Source organism: Phocoena phocoena, chromosome 5 (genome assembly GCF_963924675.1).
Source record: "Phocoena phocoena chromosome 5, mPhoPho1.1, whole genome shotgun sequence".
Classification (NCBI taxonomy): domain Eukaryota; kingdom Metazoa; phylum Chordata; class Mammalia; order Artiodactyla; family Phocoenidae; genus Phocoena; species Phocoena phocoena.
This window is the reverse complement of record NC_089223.1, coordinates 50,114,095-50,126,685: the sequence shown is the minus strand read 5'-3', so window position 1 is coordinate 50,126,685 and position 12,591 is coordinate 50,114,095. Positions and strand designations below refer to the sequence as shown.

Genomic DNA, 12,591 nt, shown 5'->3' with positions numbered 1-12,591 from the left:
TGGCTGCTTCACACATTCAGATTAAGTGCCTATCCCTGAAGACATTTGAGCTTGTGACACCAGTCCACGCACTGGGAAATGTGCTTACTTGATCCATCTCTTCAGTGGTATATTACGTGTAGAACAGATTCCTGGGTAGAGGTCTTTGAGGGTGATTTCTTCTTCTCTATTGAGGTTTTTCCTTCTTAATTATTAATTCATGGGGCATTGTTTTTTTTTGGGGGGGCTCACACTTTGGGAATTATCACCCTTTTTATATCTTTCATTTGCCAAAGTCTGATATTATTTAGGCATAGTAGTAGGTAGAAAGGTAGAAAATTTGTGAAGCACTTGTAAATCATAGTTGGCAAAATAATTTCAACCTTAAGATGAATAGTGATGAATTTTTTCCCCCCCCCCGGTACGCGGGCCTCTCACTGCTGTGGCCTCTCCCGTTGCGGAGCACAGGCTCCGGACGCGCAGGCTCAGCAGCCATGGCTCACAGGCCCAGCTGCTCCGCGGCATGTGGGATCTTCCCGGACCGGGGCACGAAACTGTGTCCCCTGCATCGGCAGGCGGACTCTCAACCACTGTGCCACCAGGGAAGCCCAATAGTGATGAATTTTAATAGACATCACCTTTTTTTTCCAGCAGTAATTCCCAAATTGATAATAGCTCTTTAGACTAAAAGAAATTACCCCTTATAAAGAGCCCAAGCAGGTAATTTCTAGACATTGATAAATGCAATTGAGAAATGTTGAAAAATGTTGAATATGTGAAAATAGAATAATGATAGCATTCTAATTACAATTCCTATTGAGAAGGTTCTCGCATTGTTTACAATTGTTTACACCAAATTATAAAATAAACAGGCAGGAGAAAATATATGTGATTTCTAAGGAGTGATGTTTCAGTGTGTAGGCTTTCACTCTGTCATCTCCCCTACTTACTTCACGTTTATAGCTAAATAATAATACATACGTAAATTCATAACATACATACATGAATAATAAGAGCATTTTTTTCCTCTCATTTGCCAAAACATGTTTTCATTTAAACTGTCATTTAAAAGGATGGTCTCTATAGGTAGGAGCACATAGGTTTATAGATTCTTATACTTGTATACTATATTCTACAATGAAAACATATGCTTAAACATGGTAAGTTAGATAGTCCTTGACTACTGTGACAGTAATCAAGCCTAACTGTTACTGCTTCCTCGCTCACACCAAAAGTTTACGTGAAACCTCTAAAATTGCAAAATGCTAATACTGGATGGCAGTGTCCTTGCCGTACAAAATGTCCGATTCTCCTTTAACTTACACAGTCATTGCTATCTTGCACTCTCATTTCCAAACTGTTGCATGAGTTGTTAGTCGATGAAGACTGTAAACTTCTGGGAAACTGTTATACTTTTATTTTACTCCTCACATCAATTAGCACCAGGTTGGATGCAGGCTAGTACTCAATATTTGTTGACTAGTGGAAACCAGTCAAGTAGAGATAAATGCTGCAATTTATGGAAAGAGCACAGATGTAGGAACCCAGAAGCAGTAGATGCTAGTGCCAGCACTGCCATTAACTAACAGTGCACCCTTTGATAGCTAAATGTGGACTTTAGTGCACACGCGTAAAGGGAGAGACTTAAAGAAATTAATAGATGACAGTTAACATCCTTTAAACTCTAGTATTCTATACTTTTAAAGAGAGTTTTCTGATTCCATCTCCTAAAATAAGTTCTCTGTATTCAACTTGTGCTTATAGCAATGATCAGGACTTACAGGTTCCCAAAAGCTCATTATCTTCTCCATCTTTATGCCAGGTCTGCTTTTGCAGCTGCTGCCAGCCTCTCTCTGTGGATGATCCACAGTCGCCGTGTAGCAAATTCAAAACGTGGGGCTGTCTTTCCACAGTGGAACGTCCTTATCTTCTGGTACTCCTTACCTCAGCTAATAATATCACCTCTCTTCACAGCCACCCAAGATCAAAATCTTAAAATCATACTTGGTGTATCAGTCAGAGTCCCAGCAGGAAGCAAATTATACACTCAAATTAGGATAGTCTGAGGGGTTTAATGAAAGCATCATTTGCAAAGGTGAGATCAGGTTTAGGGAAACAGCAAGGGAGAGTGTAGTGTCTGGTAGCAGTGGGACTGTTACTATCCCTCACTCAAAGAATGTGGAAAAGGAGTGGTTGCTGGAACCTGGGGAAGACAAAATGGTAGAGAGAGCTTTCCTGAAAGGCCCCATGACTTTGGATTGAGGGGTTTAGCCAGTCTGAGGCAACCTCAAAGGGATATAGCTTTGGGAATCAATGCTCTGACCTCTCTCTTCCCCCCATGGCCTGCCCAGGCTGAAGGCTTCTGGAATCTGGAGAGCACATGAGCCTATTGTAGACCACACAGGTCAGCCTCCCAAGGCAGAGAGCCTGGTGGAAAAGAGTAGAAATGGATCTGGTATGATAGAAGATGATATCCATCGTATTTACCTTTCCAAGTTTTTCTTTATCAAGTTAAACTCGTCAGCACCCTCGATTATCCTGCTATAATCGCTCTCCTTTATATGTACACTTATGCTCCCCTAGTTCAGTCTCTCATTGCCTTTGCCTAGACCAGGGTTGGTTATCCACTCTTCCCCTCCCTCATGAAGCCACTGGCAGTCCATAAGTGTGAACACTTAAGATGAAACAGTTTGCATTTGCTAGCCTGTCCATCAGGAATTTGATTTGTCTGTCAGGCACTTCCAGAGAGCCCTAATGCTCAGTGGAACAGGTTGGAGTACAGTACCCCACTGACTGCCCCCTTTGTGCTCCCCACCCCTTTTAGAGGGGTGCATTAGTCTGTTATCCCATACATTTACTCTTCTGTTACATCGGCCTCAAGTCTTTTGCCAGTGTTTTGGCATCCAGACTTCCTGAAGGAGCATCACAGCATAATCTGTGGTCTTCTGTGGCAGATGGCCTGGGGTATTACCAGGAAATGTTCTTCCAGAGTCCCCTACCGACAAGTGGTGGTGCTCACGGAGCAGAGATGCCATCACTGCAATATGTAGTGGCAAAATGAAAGCAGTCAGCTTGAAGATGGAGCAGGATTGTGATTAGTATAACTCATAAAGCCACAGAGCCTCTGAATTAGGCAGAATTATTGATACTTTAATATAGTCAGATGCAGTGTGGCTGGTTGATGTATGTAATTGGCATGAAAATGTTTTTCTTAAGGATCTACTTAATTTCCTCTTTTTCCTCCCTTTGGAAAAAGTAAGAGTTCTAACACGCCCATGAATTGATGTAATGGTAAGATTCTTTAATATCCTCCTGGTTGTTATTGTCATTTAAATAGAGAAGATCAGAAAGTGCCAGGTACTGTTAATAACTTTGGCAACTTCTGTGGTTTATTTAGATGACATTTGAGCAGAATGTTCTTTGATATCCTTCTTAAAAAAATAACAGTATTCTAAATTCTATAGTTAATTAGTATATTCATTCAATATTGAAAAAAATTATTTTGAGTCTGATGTGTGCTTGATACAACACTGGATGGTAAGGCTACAAAAACAAGTAATTCATGGGCCTGGAATATAGTAGAAACTTAATATGTATTTGTTGAATAAGTTAGATTTTTTGAGTTTTTAAATGGGATGATTCATTTTGATCCTTCTGCCCTGTTCATGCTTACTGTCTACTGTAGGATCACACTTTGGTGACTTCATGTGACCTAAGTAAATTGATGGTGGTCTTTGAGGAGCTGGCTTTATGGGTGAGAAAAAAGTGTAGGGCTTCAGGAATTTCAGTGAAAACACAATGAGCATTTTAGTTAGGTGACACGTTAGTTTTTATCCATATAAAACACAGTTTAGGATTCTACAGTTAGCTGTATTTTTGGAACCAGGATTCTTAGTTGGCCTTTTGGCCTGTGACAATTCTATTAATGTTGGATGTGTTTAGTTTAGTTTATAAACAACTCTTTACAAGAATCAGGTAGCATCCCTACTCTGTTTTCTTTTTCTCTCAGAAATTTTTTTGGTGAATGGTAAAAACTATCAAATTGAAACAAATAATGTATCCAAATATGAGGAAGAAATAGTGGGCCTGTATTCTTTGTCCCATCCTAGTGTTAATAATACTAGGTGACATTTGGCTGGTTCTTGCAGAAACATCAGACCACATCCTGCCATTGAAGCTCATTTGGAAAATGACTTTGCTTGTCAGTGAAAGGGAATCAGATTTTCAAATTCTTGTGTTATTTTGTACCAAGGAAAATAATTTTTAAAGTCAAATTTGTTTTTAATTCAAAACTCACTTTCATATTTTTTTTCTTAAGAATGACAGAGGGTAATAGGTTCTGAACACAATCCAATCTGTTCAACATTCAACAAAGATTACAAATACTTAAGTTTTTGTGGATGTATAACAAAAAATACAGTCAACCTGAATTGAGCCCAAAGAAAAAAAAGGTTGGGAGCATTGTTTGGCCAAAGTGTTTTTGAGAGTTTTGTTTGTTTGCAGAGTCCCTTTTGCTGTGTGATGTGAGAGGTTTTAATGTCAGCATAGAGGTAGTCTGTGGACAGAAGTCATTTTGACCGTGGTACCTTGTTGGTCAGAAGCACCATACAAAAGTCACCAGCATTGAAATCTATCCATTAACACAAAATGATCTCCTGCTCCATTTCTAGACTGACTTATGACTTACCAGTTCTTTTTAAATTTAAAATTTTGTACCTTAATGTAAATTATAAAACCACCTTCCTTTTAAAGCCCTTTATTGTAATGGTTTTGGGGGGTTATATCCAAGAAGACCTTATTAGAGGATCAAGAAATTTTGACACTTGGGTCTTAATCATTGAATTTTAGTATTAGGACTTTGAATACCATCTAGTCCATCGTTGCCTCTTCATTTCTGACAAGCACTCATCTGTGCGCTGCTCGAACGCTTCCCGGAACAGGAACTTCACATCTCCGAAGGCATTCCTGATAGAAAACACAAACCTGCCTTTCCACAGCCTCGTCCTCGGGGTCTGCCGTTGCCCTTGAAGCTACACAGAACAAGTTTAGTCTTTCTTTTCTATGACAGATTTCACGTATTTGAAGGCAGTTTCTCCCTACAGCTTCTTTAGGCCTCCTATCATTTTGTATGAGATGTGATTTCTGGACTCCTATTCCACTGGCCATCCTTCTCTGAGTCAGCTCCAGATTTTCAGTTTCTACTTAGAATATAGTGACCGGATTGGGACATAGTATTTCCCAGGTGATTTACTCATTTGCTTCTGGCACTCACGCATTTGGGTCTTTTGTTCTACTGCTCAGTCTGAGGCAGAATAGAGGAAGAGGCCCATGGCTGCTAAAGTCTCCTTACCTTCCCTGCTGAACCACTTGATTAGGCCTACTCCCCTCTGTTCCCTGCTTGGAAAAACAATTTTTTTTTTCTAGTAGACTTTCACTGGCTCTTAAGCCCCGCCTAGATAAATTGCCCAATCCAATTCCCTTCTTTGTTCCCTGAATTTCTCTGACTTTCAAGCTTATGGCATTAAAATCCTGGAGTCTAAATCAGACTTTCCTTTTATTGAATTCTAATTATAGTGGGTATTATTGATTCAAAATACGGTGTATTATGATTGCTGTACTGATATTAATGCTTATTTCTTTTATAGTGCTGTATAGCATTGGCTATGGGGGGAAGGGGATCAAATTTTTAAACTTTCGTAGTATTTTGTGCCTTTTCATGACTGCCAAAGACATATATTTGTCTGACACATTTTTTTTTCATCTAGAATAAATGCGTTTTTACACTGTTGTTTAGCTTTTTCCAAGCACGGTGATCATGCGAGGAATTGACATCCTGAATTAATATTTATTGAGAACCCCCAGAGTGCCTGCTGCTGTAGCTGTCTCTTTATAACAGCTCCATCCATTGAGAACTGCTCTGCAGGCTCACAGCCTTTCCCCCCAGTTAATTTAGGAACAGCTGCAGTCCTTGCAAAGTGAAAACCAAATATCCTCTGGGGCTTCAGAGGAACCCAATTCATTTTTTTCCCCTGTAAATTAACTAGCTTCTCACTGTTGGTGTCTCAACGATTATGACTCTCTTAATAACTAATACGGTACCATCCTTCATGAAGAGTATGTGTATAATAGATTTATTAGATAGTTATTTGAATTTCCCTTCCCATCCACTTAATTTCTTCTTTGCTTTGATAGTTTAAATATTTAAGCTGGTTGCTTTTTATTAGATTGAGATATTTTGTAACTCTGCAGAGGACAGAAATATTTTTCTCCTCTCCAATTTTATAATTAAAAAATGGTAAAAAAAATAAGAGAGCTCAAAACCATTCTGGTATATAAGAATCTTAGTTGAAACACACTTTCCTTTTCCCCATTCATGAATGGAGGTAGGAATTATTATATGTCATAGCACATCTGTGTACCACTCCAAAAAAAACCAGCAAACTTTTTTATAGTTAGTCTTTGATATATATTAGTTAACTTGTGTTTCATTTAGATTGTGATAGTTTATATTCTTAGGATATTGAAGTGTGAGCCTAGAGAGACTTAGCATTTGATTGGATGGACCCATTAGTTATGACGTTTGTCCAAGCTAAAGTTGAGGCCTCTGAATCCACAGGATTGGGCATGAAATCTTGTGGGAACAGTTTTCTCATGAAAACTTTGGCACTTCTAATCATTACCAGTAATAGCTAGTAGGGAAGTAGGGACTATGGGTTTCTAATTTGATTTATTTATATATTGACACATAAAAGGGTACTGTTGTGGAGTTTTTGCAAGAGATCGAGTTTGATGAAAAGGGAAGATAAAATAAACTAAAAACTGAAAGGAAGTTCATACATGTTTCTTTTGCTAAATGTGTTTGGAAAGGTAAGAAGGACCCAAATAGAGTGATTCTTACTTCCTTAAAGTCCGATGCCACGCTACTGTACCTGGGTCCTAGAGTGTATCTAGTAAGCTTGTATACTCAATGCTTGACATTTTTCAGGCAGTTCAAATTAAAGTTTAATTTTAGTACAGGGTAAGACCTGAAGAGCCTGCTAAAATAGCACCCCTACCTGCCTTCGCTAATTAGAGGATTTAGAGTTGAATACAAAAGTGGCCTGGGAAAAATCAATTTCCTTGACTATGAAGTTCAAACCAGATCCACTATCTTAGAAATGAATGTCTTACAATAAACACTCTTCAGGAGTGATTTCTGATGTACCTGAACTGTATTGTACAATTTAAGGGGAAGGAAGGGGAAATAGAAGTGAGTATAACTGTACAGAACATATCACCCTAGCTGTGATTTTTAATAAGGTTAAGCAATATTATTAAGAGTATCTTTCTTTTCCCATAATTTTAAGAAATGTAATCCTGAATTATTAGCATTTGACTTTTTAGCTACTGTTATACCTATAGTATAATAATTGTGCCACACTTGACAAGAATGCCATTGCCAAGGGGTTCTACCAAATTTATATATAATATAAATATATTATATATAAATTTGTGAAACTAATCATTAAACTTAAACTGTTTATTTTATTTTATTTTTTCAATTTATTTAATTTATTTATTTTTGGCTGCATTGGGTCTTCATTGCTGCGTGCGGGCTTTCTCTAGTTGTAGCAAGCGGGGGCTACTCTTCGTCTCTGTGTGTGGGCTTCTCATTGTGATTGCAGTGGCTTTTCTTGTTGCAGAGCACGGACTGTAGGCATGTGAGCTTCAGTAGTTGTGGCTCGCAGGCTCAATAGTTGTGGTGCACGGGCTTAGTTGCTCCGCGGCATGTGGGATCTTCCCGGACCAGGGCTTGAACCCGTGTCCCCTGCATTGGCAGGCAGGTTCTTAACCACTGCGCCACCAGGGAAGCCCAAACTATCTGTAGTTTCCCGTGGCTGCTGTATCAAATTACCACAAACACGATGGCTTAAAACAACACATTTACTGTCTTGAGATCTGGAGGTCAGAAGTCTGAAATATATCTCAGCGAGCTAAAATCAAGGTGTTGGCAGGGCTGTGTTCTTTCTGAAGCCTCTGAGGGAGACTATCTTTCCTTGCCTTTTCCAGCTTCTAGAGGCTGCCCACATTCCTTGGTTCTTGGCCCTTTTCCTCCATCTTCAAAGCCAGCAGTGACCAGTCAAGTCTTTCTCACGCTGCATCACTCTGACACAGATTCTCCTGCCTCCCCTTTCACTTACAGGGATTCTTGTGATTACACTGGACCTACTGGAATAGTCCTGGATGGTTTCCCTAATCGCGAGGTCGTCTGATTAGTAGCCTTAATTCTGTCGGCAACTCTGATTCTCCCTAGCCGTGTAACATTACATATTCACAGGTTCCAGGAATTAGGCATCTTTAGAGGGGAATTACTCTGCCTTCTACATTATCCGACCTAAATTTTAACATGATTATTCTGGGTGATACCTTGGCAGTGTCCTCAAGTTGGTGAGTATAGAGACAGGAAGCAGGAACCATATGAGATAAAGTGGTGGTTTAGATAAGGGTGGGAATAGCAGTGGAGGTGATGAGAAGAGACAGGATCCCAGATATGTTTTGAACGTAATTTGCTGACCTGTTGGATGTAGGATGTGAGAGAAAGAGAAGAGTTGCATGGATAGTCCAAAGTTTTGGGCCTAAGCGATAGGAAAAAAATAATGTGCCGTTAATTAAAATGAAGAAAACTACTGAAAGAGCAGGTTTAGGGCTTCAGTGCTTGGTTTATGGAAGGCTGAGAATGACTCCTCTCCTAAGTAAAGAAGCAGCATTTCCCCGGTGCCTGGTAGTGATTCCTGTCAGGCAGATCTGTCCCCTAGAAGGGCCAGAGGTGCGGGCCCTAGGGGCATTTCTACCAAGAAATGGCCAATTGGATTCATTTGCTACCCTCTACTTCCCTTCTCCTGTTTATGGGGGGAAAAAAGGAGGAGCAGTGCCTTTTTAATAACCATTACCCTCTTTAGAAAGAATAACTTGTAGGATATCTGAGCTGTCAACAAGTTGGATCTGCTGAGTAAGGATTGGGAGGGTGATAAAGAAGAGAGAACTTCTTTTTTGCCTTGGCAGTGACCTCTGGTCTTGCAGTGATTCATGACCTACCGGACCAGAGAGGCTGCTGTAACATCTTAATATACTCCTGAGCCTGTTTCAACAATGACCATCTCTTGCCAGACCATCCTGAGCTGCCCGTGTGAAAATTTACTTGCACAAAACTTAAGAAAATGGGTGTTTCCTCCCGTATTGAGCCCCTGGGAAGCATCCTTTTTCTGCAGGGATTCCAGATACTTCCAACCAAAATGAGCTCTGAGTGGCAGTTTCATATTATTACTGGGTTTTTATTTCTTGTTTCTTGGAATTCAAGATTTCTTTCAGAGACCTCCTGACAGTAGATTATTTAGTTATTCCAGTGGTTTCTGCAGCCAAAGAGGCTTTGTGGAACTTGAAATAACCTGAGTTAATGTATATTAGGAGAGTTTGTGATGCTGCAGGTGCTATGCTAAAAAGCACTTTCATGGCTTATCCTATGTAATTCTTATGACAGACCAATGAAGTTGTAGAGATTATCTTGGCTACATTTTGCAGTTGGAGTAATTAAAGCTAAGAAAGGATAAGTATTTACAAGTAGGAAATAATGGTACTGGAGTTCCAACCCAGGTAATCTGACTATAGAAACTGTGTGCTTCTAACTGCTGTACTATATGTTTTCCCCAAATTGATCCCTGCCATCTATTTGTGCTTGGTGTTAAATTGCCCCTAAAAGTCCCATAGCTGGCTCTCTGCTCCTCTATGTGTACTTCTCCAGAAAGCTAAACCAGTCCTCCAAGAGGGAAAGGAACTTCTGGCCAAATGGCCATCTTTGATCCTGCTGCTAGTACCCAAGGCTCCTGATACCTGGTCACAGTCAAGAATTGAGCACTACCGGGCTTCCCTGGTGGCGCAGTGGTTGAGAGTCCGCCTGCCGATGCAGGGGACACGGCTTCGTGCCCCGGTCCGGGAGGATCCCACATGCCACAGAGCGGCTGGGCCTGTGAGCCATGGCCTCTGAGCCTGCACGTCCGGAGCCTGTGCTCCGCAACGGGAGAGACCCGCGTACCGCAAAAAAAAAAAAAAAAAAAATTGAGCACTACCATGTCCTTTACCATGTCCTTCACACCCACATCTCCAAGTAATTCCATTCTCCACTTCAGTTTCTATTGAACACCTGATTGCAGTAGTCCTACTACTCTTTCCAAAGACCCTCTATCCTGAGAATTGTGCAGCCACTCAGCCCATCACTGATCTCTCTTCACCCAGCAGCACCAGAAAGCTGACTGCTTACTCTGAGATTACGGTATCACTGCTGAATAAATCCTGATTTCGTTTAGGAGCAGCCTTCCTCATGTATGACTTGACTGTGAACTTCATGAAGACATGGATTGTGTCTGTTTTGTTTACTGTGGTATCCCTAGTGCCAAGCAAAGTATTAGGTACTTACAGTTGGCCCTCCGTTTTCACGGAAGCAGAAGCCGTGAATACAGAGGGCTGAATATGCTAAGTAAATTTTTGTTGAATGATCAAATTATGCACAACCATGTGTACATACCTTACAGAGAAACTCAGCTGTCTGTGCTATAGTAATGCTCGTAGGCCATTGTCAGTGCCGCTAGACACTGCAGAGGAACCGCCAACCAACTAAATGGTCCCATGTTCCAGTACTGACACAGAAATGGCCATTCTGCACCCACTCCATGGGAAAGGTTTGGGTTTAATGCACTCCCATAAAACCCAGCCCTTGTCCTGACCAGAGGCAGGTACTTAGGAAGTTTAGGTGACCACACTTAAGAAGTGGTGGAGAAAGAGATGCTCCACATACAAGAGATTTTAAGCACTAGCGTAGAGTGAAAAATATTTTCTTTGGCAAAGTTAGTGAAACCATCAGATTTCTGTCTTTCATCACTTTTTTTTCTCTGAGGTTTTAAGCCCATTCATTGGACTGGAACTGTAACACTTTCCCTGCTTGGTTCTTGGAGGCTCTTGGAGTTTTCAGGTTACCCGTGGAATTTATCTTGCTCTGTACTCACAACGCTACCTCCCAAGTAATAAACAGAATTCTGAATTTTTGTGCAGATTTTATAATATGCCTTGAGATTTCATCCTTATTCCGGTCTCCTTTGTATTGCATACAGGAAGAGTGTTTGTACAGTACTTCAAGGATATATTATCTTTGATTCCCCTCCACTGCCTACACACACACACACACACTCTCTCTCTCTCTCTCTCTCTCTCTCTCTCTCTCTCTCTCTCTCTCTCTCTCTCTCTCTCTCACCTGTTCTGTGCAATTAGATTATTTCTGGCCAGGTAAGAAAGTGATGCAAAAGCAATTTTAAAAATAATCTCTCTGCAGTACGACACCTCCTTTAATTTGTTAATAAAGCTGTTAGTATAAACTGTTAGGAAATATAGAATTCTTCATTCACTTCAAACAGAGGCAGATATATATATCCAGTGCCTAATGGTCCCTGGTTTCTTTTTTATTTTCTCAGGCAAGGAAACTGATCAGTGACTTCGCCATTATCTTGTCCATTCTCATCTTTTGTGTAATAGATGCCCTGGTAGGTGTGGATACTCCAAAACTGATTGTGCCAAGTGAGTTCAAGGTAGGTGAACTTGTCTTTTGGTCATTCCTGGAATTCTTCGGTTTTCTTTCCTTTCCCCTATTCTAGTTTGTTGTATTTCTCTTTGAGTTAGTTTTGTACAATTGTCCGTTTCTTTATTTTATAAATGATCAGTTGCTAGGTGCATATATACATTTTGTCTATTTTTCACTAAAATTAAATGCCTGACCAGGACTAAATGCAAGGTTCACATTATATTGATTTTTATTGGAAATACCTTATGGTAACATTATAAACTCTGCTTTATATTTTTAGAGTATTTAAAAATATCCAGAGTATTTTCAACTGTATATTTCAAGGTTATCAACTTATAACCTTGACCCATATAATAATTCTAGGTTGCAATGTAACTACCATCATCCTGATTTTATGAAGTTGAGATTGAAGCTTATAAAAATTAAGTAAAATACCTAAGGTTACATTACTAATTCAGTGCTCTTTTCCTGCCACCAAACTACCTGCCATATACACACATGTGTATATATAATGTGCATTTTAATTATTACAAAGATATAGGAATTATTCATTTTATAAACCTGTGGGTATGTACAAGCCTAATGGGTAATATTTACATTTCATTCATTCTTAAATATCCCTATCTAATTTTTCACCACAAGTCTTTCACTTATTTTCTAGAACACTCCTAACCTCTCTCTCCATCACTGAGAACCATATATTTGCTAAGAAAAATTAAACGAACTGCAGTTTTAGCTTAATGACTACCTGATGAGGAAGGGATGTCTGTGTTATAGCAAACAAAATGTTTTTTGCATTTTCTCTGCCATGATATATTTATTAGCAAAGGTAAGTACTCATTTATTCAGTCATTAGTTAAGTCAATATTTATTGAATGCTTGCTTTGAGTCAAGCCCTATACTGGGAATTTGAAATGCATTGAAGAGCAAGACAAAGTTCCTTTCCTTATAAGCTCACAACCTGGTAAAGGTAGTAAAATGTGAACAGATTCAGTGATGGAGTTATG

General features: G+C 39.7%; 1 protein-coding gene across 3 annotated transcripts in view; it reads left to right on the top strand.

The window, feature by feature from the left end:
* Positions 1-12,591, top strand: part of SLC4A4 (solute carrier family 4 member 4) — a 351,925-nt gene that overhangs the window by 302,655 nt on the left and 36,679 nt on the right. For all 3 annotated transcript variants that reach the window (XM_065878162.1, XM_065878165.1, XM_065878163.1), the window contains one exon: positions 11,478-11,591. In XM_065878162.1, the coding sequence (XP_065734234.1) occupies positions 11,478-11,591 (114 nt within the window). The remainder of the gene's footprint in view (positions 1-11,477; positions 11,592-12,591) is intronic.